Below are 23725 nucleotides of genomic sequence, written 5' to 3'. Positions count from 1 at the left end.
TTGTCCAGCGTCGCGTTCATATTCGAGGACGTGTTGATGAGATCCTCGAATTTTCTTTTTATTGATCCGACGGTGTGCTTGTCCATGTGACCGCCGGATATGACGAGTGAGTCTGTGAAGTAGTTCCCCGTGGTAAGCGTAGGACTAGTATGGGTGTCCCCAAAACCGCTGGGGATAGCAAAATCTTCTGGCCGGGAGACGCTCATAGCTATCTGCTTGGCGTTGTTCTTCCCGGCTGGTTGGGGAGGTACTTCCTCGACCGCGCGTGTCTCCGCGGCCTCTGGTCGAGGGTCGTTGTTTCTTTTCACGAACTGTCTTAGTTGTCCGTTTCTGATCATGATTTCAATAGCATCCTTCAGTTGGATGCAGTCGTCGGTCCTGTGACCATAACTTTTGTGGTATCTGCAATACCTATTTTTGTCTTGGCCCGGCTTCAAGGGGGTTGGCTTTGGTTGCTTCACATTTGCTCTGTCGAACTCAGAGATGTGAACCTCAGCGAATATCTCTCCCCGTGATTTGACGAGGGGGGTGTAGGTGGCGAATGTGCTTGGAGGGCCACGAGGCTCTCGTCTTTCGCCCCTCCTTCTGTCTCTGCCCCTCTCACCACCCCGATCGCCGCCTCTACCATGGCCCCTGTCGTCGCCCCTATCATCGCTCCTATGGGAGGACTCGCGGGCAGGGTGGCTGCTTCCAGGTCGGGCAAGGCGGGCGACATCAGCTGCCTGGACCTCCTCGTACTCGATGTACTTTTGAGCCTTTAGGAGGAGGTCGTCCCAGGTGGGTGGTTTCTCTATGCCCACAGCTTTAGCAAAATCGCTGCCCGGGCGAAGGCCTCTCTGCAGCAAGTACTTCTTCATGTCGTCGGTTGTTTCGACCTGCACGGCCTCTTTGTTGAATCTCTCGACGAAGTTGCGGAGAGTTTCGTCTTCAGCTTGGTATATGGCCTCCAAGGCGTGCACAGTCTTTGGGTGCTTGCGGGAAGCAGTGAAGTGTCTGCAAAACTGTTCAGTAAGATCCCTCCATGAATGGATGGATTGAGGGGGCAGGCTTTGGTACCATGCCATTGCTCCCTTCCTCAGCGTGGTTGGGAACAGTCTGCACCTAATGGCACCGCTAATGTTCCTGAAATCCAGATTAGCGTTGACATTAGCTATGTGGTCATCGGGGTCTGTCAAACCGTCGTACGCGGGGAGCGTAGGGGGTCTCTCGAAGCCCTTTGGAACACGCTTCCTTAGAATGTCGGCGGACAAGGGGCATCGGGGATCACCCTCGTCGCTCCCGTTGGGAGAATGGTCCTCGGAAGACCGGGGAGAATAGTCGCCGGGCATGGGCGTTGGACTGCAAGATTTCCGAGGACGATAGCTGCCCGACGCGCCATGCTTGGCCATGTTCGCCAACCCTTGAGGTGAATGGCGGCGCGGAGCTTCGTGTTTTCCTTTCTTGCCCGGGGAGAGCCTACCCTCGCGATGTGGAGGAGTGCGATCCCTCTTCCGAGGAGTAACTTCGACCCTCTCTAAGTCGGGGCGTCGATGTTTGACGGCCGCCGGTCGAGGAGGGGAAGGAGTAGCCTGGTGTCTCCGCGGGGGAGAGTTGGTCTTTCTGCGACGCCGGCTTTTCTCCAGCGCGGCGATTCTTTCGCTCTGTTCGTCCAGTCGACGATTTTGAGCCTGCATGGCCTCCGTTGTTTGTTTGAGGGCAGCGATCAAGGCTGCGACCTCAGAGTTGGCCAAGACGGCGGGCTGGTCGGCGTTGTTTGCCGGAGCTTCTTGTTTCAACTGCGGGCGTTTGCCCAATCGACGATCGGTTAGGTTCTCGACGTCTTCTTCATCGGAAGAGAGTGAGGTTTCCCGTCCGTCGCGGGAGTCGATTTCTGGACCGCGTGTTACGGTGGTATCGTCGCGCACCGGTGATAGAACGGTGTTACGCTGCGGCGGCGGTGAGGGTGGAACGTTGAGCACGTTCTCGTCGCCGGTATCGGTGTTGAGTTGCTGTGATGAACTAGCCATGGTGAAAGTTGTTGAAGAATGGAATCGGTTTTGATCTTTGTTTCTTTAGGAAAGATTAAAGAAGGGGAGGAACTCAGTCCCCACAGACGGCGCCACTGATCGTACCTGGTGATCAGAAAGGTTGATGGCCGGTCCGTTGAGCAAGCTTCCACACCGAAGGGGGGGTTTGTACCTGCAGGTGCTCCGATGCCTAAGTCAGCAAAGAGAACGAGAGATACAAAGAAGAGAGAGAAAGAAAGTGTAGAATGGTTTAGAATACCTGACTCTCCTGTCTAGGAGAGCTTATATAGTGCCCCCAGCGCTGGGCCAAAGGTTGATCTATTGGGCCGGGATAACCGGCCCAATAGACTCAACTGCCAAGATAGTCCCTGTATCGTAGGGGAAGGCCGTTATTTGCCTCTATCTTGGTTGGAGCCGTTCCGCTATTCGCGGGTAAGGGATAGGCTCGATGACAGGTGTACTTGGATAAAGGAGCACGTGTTAAACGTGCTGCTTAGCTGTTAAGCTAAGGCTGAATGAGTCATCGTGGATGGATAGACGAGCACGTGATTAGCGTGGAGCTAATCCGTTATGTCGAGCAGGACACGTCATTGACTGACGTGTCGGGGAAGTCTCCCCATTTGGGCCATGCCCCAAATGTCGGGCATAAGTGATTGGGCCAGCTCTTGGCCCAGTCCAGAACATAAACAAAATAAAGGAGTTAATATAAATATGTTCCAAGACCAAAAGTAAATTAAAAACAATGCATCACAAAAACCAAAAATGCAACGACCACAAATAAGAACTATAAACTAAAACCTAAACAAATTAATACTAGAAATTACTACCATCAAGCCAAGGTGAAACAACTTGAAATTTATTTGTTCTTCCTCTCCCCATTTTCAATAGCATTGAGGAGAACAATAGCAGCTTCATCCCTCATCAGACGTATTCCATTCATTTTTTCCATTCTAAACTCAATACTCCTCACATTAAACCTATCTTCTTCTCCATCTTCCCAGTCACACTTCACCTTTACCTTAAACTTCACCATCTCCGTATAACACATCCTCGGCATCACCGTCTCGTACACCGCCTTAACTAATCTTTTCGCCTTAGGGTTTCTTTTGTTAGTTGTAAATGAAACAACAGGTTTACAACTAGTACGAAACAAGCTCCCTGCACGCTTTATATTTGGTTCCATAACCACACAACTCAACCTCAACTTTTCTTCCAAGTATTCCACACACCCATGTTTCTTTACCTTAACAAAATCCACATTGCCACCAGAATTTACTTCACAAAATGTAGGCCACCAATAATCATATTTTTTTATGGTTATTTTTTGGATTTGAAAAAATGTTCTAAAAGGTTTTTGTTCTCCCAGTAAATATATATCAACAGCATAGCATAGAGATGTATCTTGAGGAGGAGGAGGGGGATTATTACGATAGCGAATGGAAGGGAATGCATCGTAGAAGAAGGAACGATGACCACCGGGGAATTTGGAGATGGCCTGAGAGATGGAAATTACTTTATCAGACAGATCAGTCAGCAAGGAAGGCCACCTGGAGGTGCAAATTTTTCGCCATTGATCGTCGTAGTTGTTGTTTTTGCAGATCAAGCTGTGGAATTCGGAAGAGACCGATGATATAGAGAGTATGGATTTGGCGTCGAGGCGTGAAAGGATGTGTGTAAGAATGGTGTCTGGAGGTAACCTACTGAAATAGTTCATGATTGATGGAAGAAGAAGATGGACAAATATGTTGAGGAGGCGGTTTAGGGTTTGAAGCTAAGATACTAGCAGATTTATAGGGTTTGACATAACTGCTTACAAGTTGCAATATCATGTCACATTGTGGCTTTTGTTAATTTATTTATTTTATTTTTTTTGCAAATTCAAGATCTGATTTGAACAGTTTTTATTTTTTTTGCAAATAACTTTGTTTACATTTTTTATTTTTGCAAATTCATGATCGATTTGAACAGTTTTTATACAAAAGATTTAGACATAAAAAAATATATTAAACAAAGAAGTCAATTTTGTTAGGGTTGGCTCAACATTGGGAGGCCTAAGACAAAATAAAAAATGGGACATATTGAAATTTCATAATAGTATTTCAGCAAAATTATTAAATTTTATTATCAATGTTATTTTTTATACATTTTAAAAACAAATTAAATTATTTATTAAATTAATATAATCAATTTTATTTTGTATTTTCTTAATTCATAATAGATTCAATTAATTTATTTAATCTTTGGTGAGAGAATATTTATTTTAGATAAAATTTTATTAATTTTAGTTTTGAAAATAGTAGAACATGAGGATTTTTAACAAAAATATGAAGAATATGAGGCCATTATATTAAGTAACTCAGTAAGTCCACGTATAGTTTTCTAGGATCACTTGCCAACGCGATCTCATATGTCTCTTCGATGGAGAGAGTGTTTTTCGTTGTTGAAGGTGACAACTTTCGTTTGGCAACTGTTGTTGGATAGAATCCGCATGCGTGTCAATTTACAACGACGGGGAGGGAGTAGTGCTACCTATTGAGGGCTGTGTGTTGTGCGGTTGTAATGCAAAAAATTCAGTTCATCTATTTCTCCACTGTCCGTTTTCATCGAAGGTGTAGTATAAGATCAATGTGGTTTTAATCCTACCCCCAAACCTTTTCACATTACCGAATTATTTGTGGGGATTGGGGTTTCGGAAAAAACTGTGGAAAATATTGATTTGGAATGCGGTTCTTTGGTCTTTATGGCGTAGGCGAAACTCCAGCATTTTTGAAGGTCAAGATTACAAAGAAGTTGTAGAGGAATCTAAGTCAACTGATCATTTATTCGTTACATGTAACTATATGTCACTTGTCTGGTGTGTTATATCCTTACCCACTCACTCACACATTCCCTATATATTTTGAGCATAACGATGACACATACTCTAAAAATATTTAAATATGCAGCACTTATTTCAAAATGTGAGCATCAGAAAAAGGATCTTCTGAATATTGGGTAGCTGTCGTTAAACTCGGCAAAATACTTATGAAATGGGAGGGTTCCCTGAAAATATAGCTAAAAAGGCTATTTCAATAGCGGCGAATGTAAACAAAATGAAGGACTAAAATACATAAATATGTTCCAAGACCAAAAATATAAATTAAAAACAATGCATCACAAAAACACAAAATGCAACGACCTCAAATAAGAAATATAAAATAGTATAAAACTAAAACCTAAACAAATTAATACTATAAATTACTACCATCCATCCAAAGTGAAATAACTTTTATTTCTTCTTCCTCTCCCCATTTTCAATAGCATTGAGCAGAACTTTGGCAGCATCCTCCTCCTTCAAACGTTTAGCAATCATGTCCATCATTCTATCTCTCTATCTCTTACACACAAATTACTTCTTTTTCCCATTTAAATCCAAACGTTATCGGCTTATGTTGAAAAATTGGAGAATTCGAATAGGATCGTTTAAGGAAAAATATAAGCTTGTGTTAAATTTGTCAAAAAAAAAAGTTTATGTTGAATCTAGTACTGTTGAAGAAGAGGAAGAAGAAGACCTTTGATTTATAGGTTGAAAGAGAATTCTAACAGTCTCTATATCAAAACAAGAAGAAAAATATGTTTTTGGGTTCAATTTTGTTTTTTTGGATTTCCCTCTTTGCATTTTATTTTTGAATTTGGTCCTTTGAAGTTAATGACTGGGCATCATCTTTGACATATCACCATCGCTTGTCACGTCATACGCTGCCACATTAACCCTTGTTTGCCACATATGCATTGTTTAAACAGACTTTGACGGGACCAAAATCAAAATAATTTGCATATTCAGAGATTTTTTTAAACAAAAAAAAAAAACTAAAACCAATAACTCGCGAATTTACGTAAAAAAATTAATCATTTAAGCCTTAAAAAATATATATAGGTAACATATATGATTCTTTCATCACAGTTTTATTTGTCTGGCCATGAAGTCAAAAAGCCTAGAAGCTATTCACTTCGGTCTAAGCAAAATAAAGCATATAAATAATTAAACCTTGTTAGTCATTATACCGAACAGTGAGCAGCATAATAAGGCTGCACATTAGAACATCTCTAATAAAGGTATTTAAAAGAGTTTCATAGATTAATGATACCGTACCTTATTTTTTCATTATTGAAGTTTCATGACGTGACATATAGGGTATCAAAATTGATGATACCGGTACCTTAAATAAGGTACCGTATCATCAATTTAATATTACTATGAGCTTCCATATATGTCAAAATATTACCGTTAACATTGAATGACAAGATCTTTTTCTTTTTTTTTATATAGGGAAGTTTTTTCTTTGTTACCTTTCATTTCATAAGTTTTCATTCAATTTTGTTTTTTCAACAACAATGTAGAAAGGATTTTTTTCTTCTTGTAGTTGGATGTTAATTTAATGATATTTCATATTATTTTATGAGTTATGATCCGTTGACACCAGGTGTCAAACTTTAATTTGACACCAAATCTCAACCATCTATATTTTTTAATCAAAAGCTAATAATAGTTTCCTATATTAACTCATGTGCATATCTATTTAGGATATTTCTTATTTTTAGGTTGCATAAAAATTTGATTTATTGTTCTACCAAAAAAAAATTGATTTTTTTTAAACATAAGAGCCTAAGCCCGTTTTTATTTTTTTATTATTTGTTGTTATTCTCCCCAACATTACCTTTGTGTTTTCATTCCCATGGTGTCTGAATTGAGTTTAGGAATCACATATAAGTTATAAATCATCGAAAGCAGGTGCATATATGAATCATCAATCATGGTATATATGAGTATAAAAATTCAAGTTATGGTTTTAGTATAGAAAATCCTTTTAATTAAATTGAGTTGGTAGTCGGTTATTTACCTGCATAATTTGCAATTGACATTGATTTTGGCAGTTAACCAAAGGGGAATGAAAACGCAAGAAGCATAGTAACGATGGGGATAACAACATTTTTTTTTTAGAACAACAAATCAATTTTTTTTAGAACAATAAATCAATTTATTTTTTTTACTAAATAAATCAAATTTTTATGCAACCTAAAAATAGACGGTTAAGATTTGGTGTCAAATTAAAGTTTGACACCTGATGTCAACGGATTGTCAACGGATTGTCAACGGATTCTAACTCTTATACACAATTTTTATTTGTTTTGTTCTCAAGTTATTTTTTTTTTCTATCAAATGGATCCTAATATATATAATAATAAAAATTAATTATTATATTTTTCATTATATATTTCCCGTCATATTTATGCATTTTTCACCATTTTTTATTTATTGTCATGTATTTTTCATTATATTTAATTATTACTTTATCTATCTGCGTATTTATTAAATTAAATCATTTTTATTTTTATTTAGACAATAAAAAAAATATATAGAAGGGATCACTTGTTATTAATGTATGATACTCAAAAAGTGGTATCACCATTAGAGCAAAATATGTATGAGTTGCATAAATATTACATGACATTGTAGGGACCATTTATTATTAATGTATGATACACAAAGTTGTATCACCATTGGAGATGCTCTTAAATCAAAGACGGTGCATAAGCATCAAAAGCGGAGCATGAAACTTAACCTGAACCCAAACGCAAGCAGCAACGACATAATCTTATGTAGAACAACCAGATCACGAAGATAAGCCACAGACGCAATCCAAAAAGAAAAACGCTGCAACGCGACGGAATATTTCTTGTTGTTTTGTGTGTGTTTCTATGTGTAATTTGTTGTTGTTTTGAGGTTCATTTGCGGTTCTGTTTTATTCCTGAGATAAGCAGTGTAGGAGCCTTTATTTTTGCTGGGTTTGTTACCACGTTTATAGTGGTTTGTTACCTTGTTTACCCAAATACATCTTGTGTTTTGGTGACTGTTTTTAATAAAATTATTGCTGATTAAAAAAAAAAACTTAAAATTAATTTAAAACAGATAATAAATATATATAATTTAGCCTAGAAACCACAAACAACAATAAATTAAAAACAAAGAACATCACAAAAACCAACAAATATAAAATAAAATGTAAACAAATACGGTAAATTACCATCAGACCAAAGGTGAAACAACTTGAAATTTATTTCTTCTTCCTCTCCCCATTTTCAATAGCATTGAGCAGAACTTTGGCAGCATCCTCCTCCTTCACAAGTTTTCCATTCATGTCTTTCATTCTAAACATAATATAACTAACATAGAACCTATCTTCTTCTCCATCTTCCCAGCGGCAATTAACATCCATCTGAAACTTCACCATCTCCGTATAATACTTAAAAAGCCCCGGCATCACCGTCTCATACGTCGCAACAGCCCATCTTTTGCTAGTTGAAACATAAACATCAGGTTTACAACTAGAACTAAACAAGCCCCATGCACGGTTTCTTCTAGGTATTAGATCATATCTAGATGATACAAGCACACAACTTAGCTTCAATTTTTCTTTCAAATATTCCTCACACCCATCTTTCTTTACCGGAATAAATTTCAAATTAGGATATAATGAATAACAAGTATTAGGAAATAATTTAAAAGCATTGCTGCCACCTGTGGATACGTTTTTTTGTTTTTTTTTGTTTTTCTTTGTTGAATGCCGACATGTTTTTATGTTTATGTATTGATATTGAACATTTGCATACAAAGGTTGTCGTTCTTCTTCTTGTTCTCCCTGTAAAAATATATCGATGGCATAGTTGAAATTTGCACGGTGAGGTGGAGGAGGAGGAGGAGTATTAGGATGGTGAATGGAAGGGAATGCGTCGGAGAAGAACGAACGGTAACCATCGGGAAACATGGAGATCATCTTAGAGAGGATTTTCGGACGATACAACAGCAAGCTAGGCCATGTGGAGATGCAAATGTTCCGCCACTGATCCTCGTTGATCAAGGGGAAGAATTCATAGGAGAGTGAGGATAAAGCGATTAGGGTTTCGCCATCGAGGCATGGAAGGATGCATGTATCAATGATGTCTCGAGGTAACCTACTGAAATTGTTCATCATGATAGATTGAATTGAATTGAGGGAGCGGCTAGGTTTTCATGCTAATATATAGCAATGAGAATGGGCCGCCATTTAATTGCCCTAACTGCTTTTACAGAAGAAAAAAATATATATATATTTTTTTTTACTAACTTTTGTTTAACCAAAATAGATACACAAACTCAATCTTAAATCTAGAACAAATCAAAATAATATAAAATATATATGATCTTAACAGATATTCTAATTTATTTTTTACAACAGAAAAATATTAATAATAATAGTAGCCAAATCCAAGAAGTATATACGACACAAGTAACAAGTAATTAAACCTACTATCCCAGAACCATAAAGCCCCCCTTAAAATATTAAACCCGAATCAAAGCAAAAACTAAGAGTTCAAAAAAAAAAAATATATATATATATATATATATATGGGGCTGCTAACTTAGACCCAGTTGGGTCTAAGTTAGCAAGGTGCACCTTTTCAGTTGGACCAAAATACCCATTCTTTTTAATTAATTAACCAAATTACCATCAATGGACGCGGATCCAGTGTCGCGCGCGTACCGCAGTACCATGGTTACAGGCTGTTGATTTCCATCAGACAGCCAAGATCTGATCTCATCAAGACTGTCTGATCAATCAGACAGCCCAGATCATCCGAATCCATCAGATTCCAGCGCGTGCACCACACTGGATTACACCCTGGAGAGAGAAGAATCTACTTTTTAAAAGCAGGACACGTGTCGCTGTCTGATTGGCTGGGCGTGATTTTTTTTCCATTTAATATTTTGAACTCAATTATTTCGTTGTAAATTAATTTTTTATTTATTTTTTTTATACCAAAATTCATAATTTTTTTTCTCTACAAATAGAGACTTGGTTCGTTTGATTTGGACACAGAAAAAAAACCCAATTTTTCACTATCTTAATCTCATTTTTCACTACCTTACATCAACTCACTGAAACCATTCTACCAGCAAAATGGTTTCAGATTACAACTCTCTGAAACCATTGTACCAGATAAATGGTTTCAGAAGCAAACACAATTAATAAATTACTCACTGAAACCATTCTACCAGTAAAATGGTTTCAGAATACAACTATGTGCAACCATTCTACAAGCTAAATGGTTTCAGAAGCAAATAACTAATAATCAACTTACTGAAACCATTCTACCAGCAAAATGGTTTCAGATTACAACTCTCTGAAACCATTGTACCAGATAAATAGTTTCAGAAGCAAACACAATTAATAAATTACTCATTGAAACCATTCTACCAGTAAAATGGTTTCAGAATATAACTATGTGCAACCATTCTACCAGTAAAATGGTTTCAGAAGCAAACATTAGTTTTTAATTACCGTTTTATCTCATTTAATTAACTAAAAATAGTTTCAGGTCTCCAAAAATTTCATAAAATATACCAAAAGTTCCAGAATATTATCTACTATTTTCCTGGTATAATGGTTTCAGTGAGTTGGTTGAGTGGTGCGTGTTAAATTACAACACACAAGTAACGTATTTAGTAGACAAAAAATGAGATTAAGGTAGTGAAAAATTGCGTTTTTTTTTCGGTGTCCAAATCAAACGAACCAAGTCTCTATTTGTAGACAAAAAAAAATTATGAATTTTGGTATAAAAATAAAAAAATAAAAAATTAATTTACAACGAAATAATTGAGTTCAAAGTATTAAATGAACAAAAATCACGCCCAGCCAACCATTGTGTGACACGTGTCCTACTTTTAAAAAGCAAATTTTTCTCTCTCCAGGTTGAAATCCAGTGTGGCGCAGGCGCTGGAATCTGATGGATCAGGATGATCTGGGCTGTCTGATTGATCAGACAGTCTTGATGAGATCAGATCTTGGCTGTCTGATGGAAATCAACGGTCTGTAACCATGGTCCTTCGGTACGCGCGCGACACTGGATCTGCGTCTACTAATGGGTATTTTGGTTAATTAATTAAAAAGAATGGGTATTTTGGTCCAATTAAAAAGGTGCACCTTGCTAACTTAGACCTAACTAGGGTCTAAGTTAGAAAACCCCTATATATATATATATATTTTGATTATCAAAAAAAAAAAAAACTAAGAGTTCAAGGAAAAACAAAGACATAACACAACTCCTATAATAGTGGTTGATGAGTGCTCTAACCTACTGAAATAATTCATGATCGATGGAAAAAGAAGATGGACAAATATGTTGAGGAGGCGGTCTAGGGTTTGAAGCTAACTGCTTACAAGTTGCAATATCATGTCACATTGTGGCTTTTGTTAATTTTTTTTTTTTTTTTTTTTTGTAAATTCAAGATCTGATTTGAACAGTTTTTATTTTTTTTTGCAAATAACTTTGTTTACATTTTTTATTTTTGCAAATTCATGATCGATTTGAACAGTTTTTATAAAAAAGATTTAGACATCAAAAAATATATTAAACAAAAAAGTCAATTTTGTTAGGGTTGGATCAACATTGGGAGGCCTAAGACAAAATAAAAAATGGGACATTTTGAAAGTTCATAATAGTATTTCAGCAAAATTATTAAATTTTATTATCAATGTTATTTTTTATACATTTTAAAAACAAATTAAATTATTTATTAAATTAATATAATCAATTTTATTTTGTATTTTCTTAATTCATAATAGATTCAATTAATTTATTTAATCTTTGGTGAGAGAATATTTATTTTAGATAAAATTTTATTAATTTTAGTTTTGAAAATAGTAGAACATGAGAATTTTTAACAAAAATATGAAGAATATGAGGCCATTATATTAAGTAACTCAGTAAGTCCACGTATAGTTTTCTAGGATCACTTGCCAACGCGATCTCACATGTCTCTTCGATGGAGAGAGTGTTTTTCGTTTTCTATGGAAGAGTATGTTGAGAATAATATGCCTAAATATTTTCTGAAGATCTTATATTTAAATATTATTTAGATTTATATTTAAAATATGATAATATTAGGTTTTATGATTTATATTTCTATTTAGAATATTTAAGATTTGTTTAGAATTTATTATAGGATTAGTTTTGTTTTAAAAATATATGATTTGTTTTTTATGTAGCTCTATATATAGAACCATAAGCATAATGAATAAAACAAGAACTTTAGTATTCTTCATATAACCCTATATTTGAGGAGAGTTTTCTCCCTAAATTTATATCTCACCAAATTCCGCAATACAAAAACACAAAAAATCATATTAGTGGCATCCGAGCCAACGTTCATAAGGACCTGTGAAGATGGATTTTTCAAAGGTTGCTCCTCCGATCTTTGATGGAGAAGACTATGATCTTTGGGCGGTGAGAATGGAGGCATTCTTAGATGCTCTAGATCTATCGGAAACTGTGGAGGATGATTACGATGTTTCTTCGTTACCAAAAGATCCCACAGCAGAACAGATGAAAACTCATAAAGAAAGAAAAACCAAGAGGGCAAAGGCAAATACTTGTTTGTTTGCAAGTGTCTCACAAACCGTCTTTATTAAAATCATGACTCTCAAAAACACCAAAAGAAAGTTGGGATTACCTAAAAGAAGAATATAAAGGAGATGAAAGGATTCGAAGCATGCAAGTTATGAATTTATTGAGAGAGTTCGAGTTGCAAAGAATGAAGGAGGATGAAACAATCAAGACATACGCTGATAAATTATTGGGTATTGCTAATAAGGTACGATTACTAGGCACTCAATTTTCTGATTCCAGAATTGTGGAAAAACTCCTTGTAACGGTACCTGAAAGATATGAAGTCTCTATAGCCGCTTTGGAGAACACAAAAGATTTGAGTAAAATCACTCTGCCAGAAGTGTTACATGCATTGCATGCACAAGAACAAAGAAGACTTATGAGGGAAGAAAGAACTATAGATGGTATATGTCTAGCAAAAGGTTTTGGAAAGAAATACCAACACAAACCATGTCCTCATTGCAAAAAGGATAATCACTCACCAAAGAATTGTTGGTGGAGGCCTGATGCAAAATGTGAAAAATGTGGTAAATTAGGTCATATAATGAAGGTATCACAACAACAACAAGGAGATGTTAACATTGCTCATGAACAATATGAAGAAGACCAGGAACTACTACTTGCAATCTCAGGTTTTACAACCAACAAACCGTCAAAAGAATGGCTCATTGCCAGTGGTTGCACAAACCATATGACTTATGATCGAGATCTTTTCAAAGAGCTCAATAAAACTTCTATTTCCAAAGTCAGAATTGGGAATGGAGAACAAATTGCAGTAGAAGGCATTGGAATAATTTCAATTAAAACTCATGCAGGTATGAAACAAATTTCCAATGTTTTATATGTTCCTGAAATTAATCAGAATCTTTTAAGTGTTGCTCAGTTGTTGGAGAAAAATTATAAAGTGATATTTGAACATAAAAGTTGTGTGATTAAGGATCAAAACAATAAGGAAGTGATCACATCTCAGATTAAAGGCAAAAGATTTGTTTTAGATTTAATGAAGAATGATCATATTATTGAAGAGAAAAAAGAACTTAAATTCAAAGAAGATCGCGAAGATTCAGGTATTTTGAAGAAATTTCAAGTTAAGGAGGAGAATAAATATGCTTGTGAAAAATCACCTAAAAGTCATAACAAATGCAATGTTTCTACCATGAAGTCCACAAGGCACAAAGATGCTAAAGCTTACGATAAGAAGAAGAATCAAAACAAGAAGAATAATTTTTCAAGAAGCTCAGATTGGATACGCACAAAAGATATTCAGTCAAGGAGGAGTGTTGAGAATAATATGCCTAAATATCTTCTGAAGATCTTATATTTAAATATTATTTAGATTTATATTTAAAATATGATAATATTAGGTTTTATGATTTATATTTCTATTTAGAATATTTAAGATTTGTTTAGAATTTATTATAGGATTAGTTTTGTTTTAAAAATATATGATTTGTTTTTTATGTAGCTCTATATATAGAGCCATAAGCATAATTAATAAAACAAGAACTTTAGTATTCTTCATATAACCCTATATTTGAGGAGAGTTTTCTCCCTAAATTTATATCTCACCAAATTCCGCAATACAAAAACACAAAAAATCATATCAGAGTAATGCACCGTCGAAGGTGACAACTTTCGTTTGGCAACTGTTGTTGGATAGAATCCGCATGCGTGTCAATTTACAACGACGGGGAGGGAGTAGTGCTACCTATTGAGGGCTGTGTGTTGTGCGGTTGTAATGCAAAAAATTCAGTTCATCTATTTCTCCACTGTCCGTTTTCATCGAAGGTGTAGTATAAGATCAATGTGGTTTTAATCCTACCCCCAAACCTTTTCACATTATCGAATTATTTGTGGGGATTGGGGTTTCGGAAAAAACTGTGGAAAATATTGATTTGGAATGCGGTTCTTTGGTCTTTATGGCGTAGGCGAAACTCCAGCATTTTTGAAGGTCAAGATTACAAGGAGGTTGTAGAGGAATCTAAGTCAACTGATCATTTATTCGTTACATGTAACTATATGTCACTTGTCTGGTGTGTGTTATATCCTTACCCACTCACTCACACATTCCCTATATATTTTGAGCATAACGATGACACATACTCTAAAAATATTTAAATATGCAGCACTTATTTCAAAATGTGAGCATCAGAAAAAGGATCTTATGAATATTGGGTAGCTGTCGTTAAACTCGGCAAAATACTTATGAAATGGGAGGGTTCCCTGAAAATATAGCTAAAAAGGCTATTTCAATAGCAGCGAATGTAAACAAAATGAAGGACTAAAATACATAAATATGTTCCAAGACCAAAAATATAAATTAAAAACAATGCATCACAAAAACACAAATTGCAACGACCTCAAATAAGAAATATAAAATAGTATAAAACTAAAACCTAAACAAATCTATATATATAAATCCTAGATAGTTCTCCTACCACTAATCCTAACCCTAATTATATCAATCAATCATAGCCTTTAGATCATTTCTTTTTGTGGATAAATCAAGAGTTAGATAATAAGTGAAACAATCACATCTTTTAATATTTTTAGTGTCAAGCCTTTTGATTGACATTCCCACTATAATAAAAACGGTTTTGTGAATTAATTATTTTATAATATACATGTCTTATATCCCTCCTCATACATATATGGGCATGTGAAATTTCTATTTGGAAGGGTTATTAGTGTTGTAGAAGAATGATATATTTCTGAAATTTTATGATTTTATTGTATCTTTCTTTTTCTTTGTATTTAACGAGTGAGACTATATTGTTGATTTTGCAAGTATATATAGATTTTGATGCTCTTTATTCTATTTTAACACTTTATCATAGTCATTGTATAACCCTTCTACCCAACCCTCTTTCTCATCCTTATTTCTTCATTTCTTTCCCTTTTAATATTCAATATTTATTTTTTTTCTTAGCATTCTTATTGTCTAATTTGTGATATTTCTGTAGTGGGACTTTGCATGATATTTACGAAACACTACAAATAAATTGTTTGAAATGCAATTACAAATATAATTCATATTGTTAATATTTTTAATTAAGTTTTATTGCTAATATTATTTTGATAACATCTATTGTTTCAATTATTAATTTACTATTTATACAAATAATATTTTGACGCTTCATTATAAAACAACGCATAATGTCCGTGCATCGCACACTATTACATTTACCAAGATCGATGCTCCACACATTCCATTGAACCATTTTGACTTTATGCCATTCCAAGATATTTTGAATTCAACTAAAGAAGAAAAAATAGTTGGTAATGATTATTAGCTTTCGTTTTAATTTAAATCTCATATATTGATTGATATTTTAATCTAAATAATATGTCTCTATTTTAATTGTTTTAGATGTTATTGTGCATTTGATTGAAAGAAGTGAATTCAACACTATTATAATATAAAATACCGCATAACACCCGTGCATCCCACGGGTGTGGGACTAGTTAATACTATAAATTACTACCATCCATCCAAAGTGAAATAACTTTTATTTCTTCTTCATCTCTGAAGGTGTGAAAACACAAGAAGGGGGGGTTGAATTGTGTTTTAGCTAAGTTAAAACTTTTTCAAGTTCTTAACTCAACTAAGTTAGCAGCGGATAAATAACACAAATAATAACAAGAGAGAGAGAGAGATCACACAAGCAATTTATACTGGTTCCTCTCACAAAACGAGAGTAGTCCAGTCCCCTTGCACTTCCAAGGGATTTCACTATAATCACACAAGATTACACCTGCTCAAGCACACAAGCAAGAGACTTCTCAACAATGCTCAAGCACACAAGCTTAAGACTTCACACTTAAACACACAAGTTTAAGTTTCACACTTAAGCACACAAGCTTAAGTTTTCTCAAGTAATAGTAAAGTATATGAAAATATACAAATGCTCTTAGATGAACCTAAAGAGAGCAAATACAAATAGTACAGAGTATTTGACTAAAGTGCAAAAACACTTAACAGAGGTTCAGAGCTTGTATATCACAGAGTTCAGAGTTTGTTCAGCGCACGTTCAATTCTTGATAAATTGTTGTTTGTTGTAGCTGAATCTTCTAGTATATATACTACTAGAAAAGAGTCGTTGCAAAAAGAACCGTTGGAGTTGATAAACTTTTGTCTTCAAGCAGTCTGTCTTGATGCAGTTTGGTTGTATCCAAAACTAAGAAAGAGTTTCAGTTACTTTGACTACTGCAGAGTGGACTTTCCTTATTCAGCTAACAAAACTGAAGACCCACGTTCTCAAGATAGGACAGACAAAACAGAGGTAGCTGAACTGATCAGGCTTGAAAGGTCCTTTTCTTCATTGGTAGAAGAGTTGACTAACAAAGGGAATCTTCACAGCTTTCAAAGAGATCTCCAGAGGTTGATGAAGCTTGTAGACAGACATAAAGTTCTGAAGACTTCATCCTCTGAAGGTTGTAACCTCTGAAGTTCAACATCTTCTGAGCGCTTGTGAACTTCTGAATTCACATCCTCTGAACTTCACTCAGAGCTTATATGATGCTTATATCTGCGCACTTAAAATAAATTTTTAGTCCTTCCAATTTGTTAATTAATACTTTGTTATCATCAAAACCTTTATATATTTAGGGGCAAACATTTTTAAATCAATTTTGTTCCAACAATCTCCCCCTTTTTGATGATGACAAACATTAGTATTAATTGACAATTGTTGTTAAATTAACTTATCATGTTTCTCTTAGGTTTATGAGGTTTGCAAGCTCCCCCTAAGATTGATACTTCATAAAGTCTGAGCATTATGTTTTATCCATGATATTTTAATTTAGTATAAGATTAAGATGGTTTGAAATAAAACAAATTTCATATCTTTCTTCAGAGTGAGAGGTTTGCAAGCTCTCCCCCTAAGTCTCATAAGGCTAAGTTAAAATTGCACTCTTAACTTATCCTTACTTATGAAATTTATTTTAGTTTCAACTAACTTAGTCTCCGCATTAAAGTACGTAAAACAACTTAAAAGTAACAACTTTTAACTTAACAGATAAAAGCGAGATAAAAGGCGTGGTTTCAGTTTTGGAACTTATCAATTAATGCGTAACTACTCCCCCTTTTGTCATTATCAAAAAGTAAAACAAAGTTATATAACCAAGACAGTCAAAGAAAAAGAGTGGTTGTTACAAAGGTGAATTAATTTCAAAAACGAAAACCAACGCGCTCAAGGTTTTATAAACACTACAAGAAAACTGTCTTAAAGCGTCTGCCAAAATGAGACTCTAAAGGGCAAAAAACGGACGCTACAAGCGTTTTAGCGTCTACTTAGCGTCTACATCGTGGCAGACTCTTAAATGCCTGAAGCTAACAGTTGCGTCTAGTAGACGCTAGCTTAGAGTCCGCTTTAATAGACACTACGTTGAAGCTAGTGAACTGTATATAAGGCAGACGCTACTAGAGTCCGCTTTAGGTTGACGCCACTAATATATTTTGTTGTTATAAAACGTCACTTGTAGAGTCCGCTTGGCAGACGCTAATTTATTTATTTTTATTTTTTAATATAGAATTTTAATTAGCTAATGGAAAATTAAAATCAACTAACAATTAGTATTTATGTATCTAAAATATAAATTCATCAATTCTTAACAGGACCATCTATTTCTCATAAAATGCAACAAAAAGTTCTACATCCATAAAAATATATATCCCACAAAACATACAACACCAAAATATCCCACAAAATATATAACCTATCAAAATAGCTCTTAGACTTGACTTCAAAATAACCCACAAAGTCTACACACCTAAGGTTTACAACCAAGTGTCCGGTACCATAACACCTACCCCGAGACTTACCCCCAGAAACAGTTTTCCATATTTAAATTTTCTGTGATCATCACCCTCTTGAGTGTCACCAGTAGCACCACCATCAGTTTGTGCCATTTGGGTCAGATGTTCCCGATATTCATCCTATAAATCAACATGAGACCAACATCAATAAATTTCAAGAGAATTTATATATATGTGAAAACTACAAACTGTGTTGACACACATTCATATAAGAGAAAATGAACAATATGTTGACACACAATTCAGTTAAGTTAAAAAAAAAACTATTGACCAGGTTCCAGATAACAGTCCTGACTCTTAACCAAACCAAAAGAGATCAACTTAGAGTAAGGAGCTACAAAATCAGTTAAGTTGATTTGTTGCATGAATAGATTCCTTTTAAGTATATAAAAGTACTTTAGGCAACCTAATTTGATTGATGTAGCAGTAGAATCTATTTTTTACTATGAAAGAGAAGCAGCCACTTGGAGGTTCTGCTAGCAACAGAAACTATAAGCAAACATTATAAACACACTGGTTCAGTTACAGTTTGGTTCCAGTTATTATAACAATGGTTCAGTTAATAAACTGTTTTTATAAACACAGTTTGGTTCTCAAACTTTATTATAAAGGTTCAGTTCAGTTTGGTTCAGTGTTTTGGTTTTTTTGAACACCCCTACTTAGAGATCAACTTTAACCAATATATTTAATAAGAATATTCTTTATTGATGTTGATAACTATCTTCAGAGAACACAAGGTGATAGGATTAGTGTGGAATGAAAAACCACCAAGATGTGAATATTTTACAAAATGAATCTTTTACCTACCTCACCCCATTTCAGTGGATATGTTGGTGGAGCTGCTGGTTTTACCATACATGTTGGTCGATGCAGATTGAGTAGACGTATTATAATCAGAATATGACCGAAAAACTAGTTAATAAATTAGAGAAGTGCTTAAGACTGATATAATCAATAAGCAAAAACTAGTGAATGCAATTGCCCTCCCACCAAACCTCCAACTTACAAAGAACCCAACCAACAAACACATTACTATCACTATCAAATGCATAATAACGGGACACCAAACAACACAGCAAAAGCAAAATAACAGATGAGACACAAATTTTCATTTTCATAAGTTACTATACAAAAGAGGAGTGTTTGAACTTACTTTAGAACATATATATATAGATGTCAATAACTTGCAAATCAGCACATGCCATGCCTTTCCTATGTAAACCATGACTCTCTGCAAATACAAATCATAACAGATATTAATTTTACAGCATATAATATACACAACATTGATTATGCATAAAAAGGTCCCGACCATGATTTTCTTACTTCCTTCAATTGGGCATCTCTTTTGACACTAACATGATTTATCTTACGTGTATACTTCCATAAAAACTAAAAAGAGTGGTTTCTCTTACTGCTAATAAAATTTTATCAGCACTTCTTTTTGGAGAAACAAATCCAGAAAATAAGGTTAAAGTAGAGAAATATATGAATTAGATAATAACAAAAAATAAATATCAGAGGATTAAATTTGCAAACCTAGAGGAATAGAAATGCAACAGCAGGTTCTTGAAGCACATAAGAACATAAAACTGAAGATTAATGAATAGAATACATTGCAAAAGGGTTCTTGAAGCATATAAGAACATAAAATACTTACCCTAGCAGACTTGTAAAGAAAAGCCATAAGATACTTTGGCATAACTTCATCCATAGAAATTCCAATTCATTCGGTGAACACATAGATCTATCACAGTATCAAATTGATTTAATCAAATTAACCGAACATAAAGAGCGAGTTACAAGAAAAATAATCAAGTGAATAAACAGGGAGATAGAGAAGGGAGAAAATAAAATAGAATTAGCCATTTTGTTAACATTTTCTTTCAATTGATTTCATAACCAAGATTTGGTCTAAAACATGACACTACACAACTCCAATGCAATTACACCACATAACATAGTAAGAGACATGTTTGGCCTAGTAGTAAGTAAGCTTATTTTTACCATATCAATATATAAAGAATACTAATACAGTGAGAAGGAAAAAGAGAGAGAGGCCTAGAATAGAGACATTGCAAAATGAAGTTTGGCAATAGCCTCACAACTGAATGATGAAAGAAGGTATCCTTACAAATGGGAACCAAGTTGAATTCTTCATCCATTTTCATTTTGTGATTCATGTTTTCACCACAACAGCCACAATCCATATCCACTCAATAAACCTACACAAGAGAAAAATTGGGTCAAAAAGACAACTATAAATGAATAACAACTCTTGTGATCAACACCAAACTAGTATAGTCACATAAGCATAGTCACATAGTGTGTGTGAGTACAAACTAGTAACGTTGCAAGAAACAAATACAAATGGAGATAAATGGTGAGATAAGAGTATCAAAGTTCAAGAGGGTTTGTGTGTTTTGTGTGAGTAGTCCCGGCAAGAAAAGTAGCTATCAAGATGCTGCCATTCAACTTGGAAACAAATTGGTATATACTTTATTCATTTTCTCCCCTGTTTTTTTTATGTTCTACAAAAAGGATTTCTTTTTCTTATTTCTTTTTTTATAGTTATTAGTTGCTGTTCAAATATTTAAACTTTATGAAAAGACATATTCAATATTTCAGTTGGGTCAATTCCTTATGTTCATAACATGTTTGTTGATAGTTCTAACTTAAAAAAACTATGTCTTTCTTTCTTTTGGTTAACTTAGTTTCTAACATAACACAGAAATTAACTAACTCATCCAAACAACTAGCTTAAATTCAACACAAAGATTAAATTCAACATAATAACTTAAATTCAACACAAAGATTAAATTCAATACAGTATAGAAGAATACCTAACAACAAAACAACAAGCTTTTTTAAAATAGCAACCAAGTACAACTATACAAGTGGTACTTAGAAGAGTCACAATACAGAATACATGGAAACAGAAGGGAATCCAAACATGCACTAACTCAAAATTAAAAGAACAAGAGTTAAGGAACTAACTTGTTGACTGTGAGAGCTTCTTCGATGGCGGAATGGACGGCGGAAGTGAACGGCGTAAGTGGACGGCGAAGTGATTGTTCTTCAACGGAATGAACGCGGAATAGGGTTAAGGTTCAGGAACGGCGAAGATGTTTTGTTTGTGTTCTTTGAGATTTGGGGGAAAAAAAGGAAAATTATTTTAAGACATATAATAAATTAAATGATATAATTATTTATGACTAGAGTCCGCCTCAGCAGATTCTAAGATGAGGGATTTCTTTATTTTTACTTAGCGTCTCAGTAGTGTCTCTGAAAGCAGACACTAATTATAATTATTCAATTAAAATAAAGATTTAAAAAATAAAACCAGTAGCGTCTACCAATTAGACTTAAAGCGGACTCTAGTAACGTCTGTGTCGGGGCAGACGCTAAATAATTTGAAGCTAATCAGCAGTTTTGTTGTAGTGTAAAAAGGTGAACGAGTTAACATGCCTTCTTCACGGAAAAACAAGAGTAAACAAGCGAAGCAAGAGAAGGTAGGAATAATGAAAAGATTTAGTTTACGCATCGCAGAGTTTAAGAGAAAGAAGAACGAAGAAAAACGCGAAGACGATGAGAAGGATAAAGAAGATAACAAGATACCACAAGATGCTGAAATAATAATCATCTCATCAGATTCTGAGGCTGAGGAGAATGAAGATGATGCTGACTATGTTGAGTTCTTGGCTAGCTATGTTCCAGAAGAGGAACAAGAGGAAGAAGAACAAGAGCAAAACCCAGATCCCATAGAAATTTCATCAGAGGATGCTGAGGAGAAATCAGAGATTTCTTCTGAGTTTTATCCATCTGATTAGGATTAGGTTGTCTTTTTCTTTTTCGTTTCACCAATGTACTCAACATGGTTAGATCATGAATAAAAAATTTTCGTTTTTAAAAGCATTGTGTGTTCTTGTGTTCTTAGTTATCAAGAAAATATAAATTTCATAAAATAAGTAATCAAGCAAAGCATAAACAAAATCTTGAAATAGATAAACCAAAAAAAAATTGTTCAGAAGGTAAACAAGGAAATAAAGAAAACTTAAAACAAGTGCATAGAATCCTAGGGTTTCTTAAGATAGGCTAAGAGCTGGTCGAATTTGTCATTCAAGGATCCCACATTGGAAACTAAACCATCCACCTTGGTTTCCAATGTCTCTTGAGCAGCTCTTTGACGTTCTAAACCTTCTTGCTGTTCCCTCAGGGCTTCTTGAAATATCTGCAACTGATTAGCCATCACAGGAGCTTGATCTTCAATCATAGGTGCTTGTTCTTCAGCCAAAGGTGCCTTGCCTTTATCAGAGGGTTCACCTTCCTCTGGGTAATCAATCATCAGCACATCCTCTTGATTCTGAGAAGCCAACACATCATCTTCTGAAATATCCTCTTGTTGCAACTCATTTGCCAACTGGGCAACTCTTGCAGCAGCTTCTTCTAACCTTTCATTCTCAATCCGTTGATCCTCAAGATTTTTCAAAAGAGTAGAATCAACCCAGCAATCAGTGAATGCAGACAGACGCCTTACAGCAGCAGCTATAGCGACAAGCTTAGCACGCTCATGCTCTTCATGATTGAAAGTAGTAATCCTCTTCAACTCAGCCCTAGCCAAACTGTTCCTCATGAAGCTTATACCATCCAGATCCCTCTTACTAACAACGGCCTTAATCTCTTCAGCAGCAACATCCAAAGCATTGCAAATCCTTGCCTTAATGCTTGACACTTCCAAGTCCACATCAGAAGGACAAACTAGAAACATGTCCTTAAGCAAAGATAATCTAACTAAGTCTTCATGAAACTGAGTGGATAGATTACCAAAAGGGTTGGATGATGAGGGTGAAGGATTGGGAATGGTAGAGAGAGTAGGTGTTTCAGTAGCAGGGTTGTCAATAATCACAACTTCTGCCTCTGAAGGCTTGGGGGCACAAGTATGAATACGCTCAGGAGAAGCATATTCAGCACTTGGGTTAGGATGGGGTTCAGGGGTTGGTTCAGATGATGAAATGTCAGAAGTTGATTCAGGGTAAATATGTTCAGGAGATGGTTCAGGAGATTTATGTTCAGGGGTTGGTTCGGGATGTGGAGAGGATTCTTTTGTGGGAGAGGTTGGTTTGGTGTCAGGAATAGGTGAGTTTGGTTCAGCATTTGGAATATCTGGTTGAGGTTCAGATGGTGGAGTGTCAGGTTGAGGTTGAGGTTGAGGTGATTTAGGTTTAGGAGGTGAGCTAGATTTGTGTTGAGTTTCATGAGAAGGAGGGTGATTATTGAGAGGGTCAGGGCTCAGATGTTTTTCTAGTTCAGATAGGGGGTTATCAGAGGTTGGAATATCAGAGGTTGGTAAAATAGTTCTGAGAGGTTTGGTGTAACCTATTCCAATCTCATTTTCATTAAAGACATATGTAGTAGACTTACCTTTATCTTTAGA

The 23725-nt window shown here is 35.2% G+C and overlaps 2 protein-coding genes and 1 long non-coding RNA gene across 6 annotated transcripts; all 3 read right to left on the bottom strand.

The window, feature by feature from the left end:
* Positions 1–2862: 2862 nt before the first annotated feature.
* LOC123886706 (F-box protein At2g27310-like) lies at positions 2863–3720 on the bottom strand. The gene has a single exon (XM_045935997.1). It carries the CDS (start codon positions 3718–3720, stop codon positions 2863–2865), a length of 858 nt encoding a protein of 285 aa, XP_045791953.1.
* Positions 3721–8101: 4381 nt separating this feature from the next.
* LOC123886705 (F-box protein At2g27310-like) lies at positions 8102–9019 on the bottom strand. Its single transcript, XM_045935996.1, has one exon. It carries the CDS (start codon positions 9017–9019, stop codon positions 8102–8104), a length of 918 nt encoding a protein of 305 aa, XP_045791952.1.
* Positions 9020–18080: 9061 nt separating this feature from the next.
* LOC123887058 lies at positions 18081–21481 on the bottom strand. 4 transcript variants are annotated; one of them, XR_006801332.1, is made up of 6 exons: positions 21289–21481; positions 20426–20516; positions 19952–20038; positions 19831–19859; positions 19099–19522; positions 18081–18411 (listed from the first exon to the last, which is right to left on the bottom strand). It is a non-coding gene; the product is annotated as an uncharacterized LOC123887058 (long non-coding RNA). The 4 variants fall into 4 exon arrangements; XR_006801331.1 differs by lacking the exon at positions 19831–19859 and having other exon boundaries at positions 19099–19133; positions 19445–19522; positions 21289–21478; XR_006801330.1 differs by lacking the exon at positions 19831–19859 and having other exon boundaries at positions 21289–21480.
* Positions 21482–23725: the final 2244 nt, after the last annotated feature.

This window comes from Trifolium pratense, linkage group LG5 (genome assembly GCF_020283565.1).
Source record: "Trifolium pratense cultivar HEN17-A07 linkage group LG5, ARS_RC_1.1, whole genome shotgun sequence".
Taxonomy (NCBI): domain Eukaryota; kingdom Viridiplantae; phylum Streptophyta; class Magnoliopsida; order Fabales; family Fabaceae; genus Trifolium; species Trifolium pratense.
Note: the sequence above shows the minus strand (reverse complement) of the source record. Positions and strands in the feature narration are given on the sequence as shown.

Excerpts from the sequence above, each read along its gene's own strand:
- LOC123886706 (XM_045935997.1), bottom strand. The coding sequence starts at position 3,720 with ATGAACTATTTCAGTAGGTTACCTCCAGACACCATTCTTACACACATC.
- LOC123886705 (XM_045935996.1), bottom strand. The coding sequence starts at position 9,019 with ATGATGAACAATTTCAGTAGGTTACCTCGAGACATCATTGATACATGC.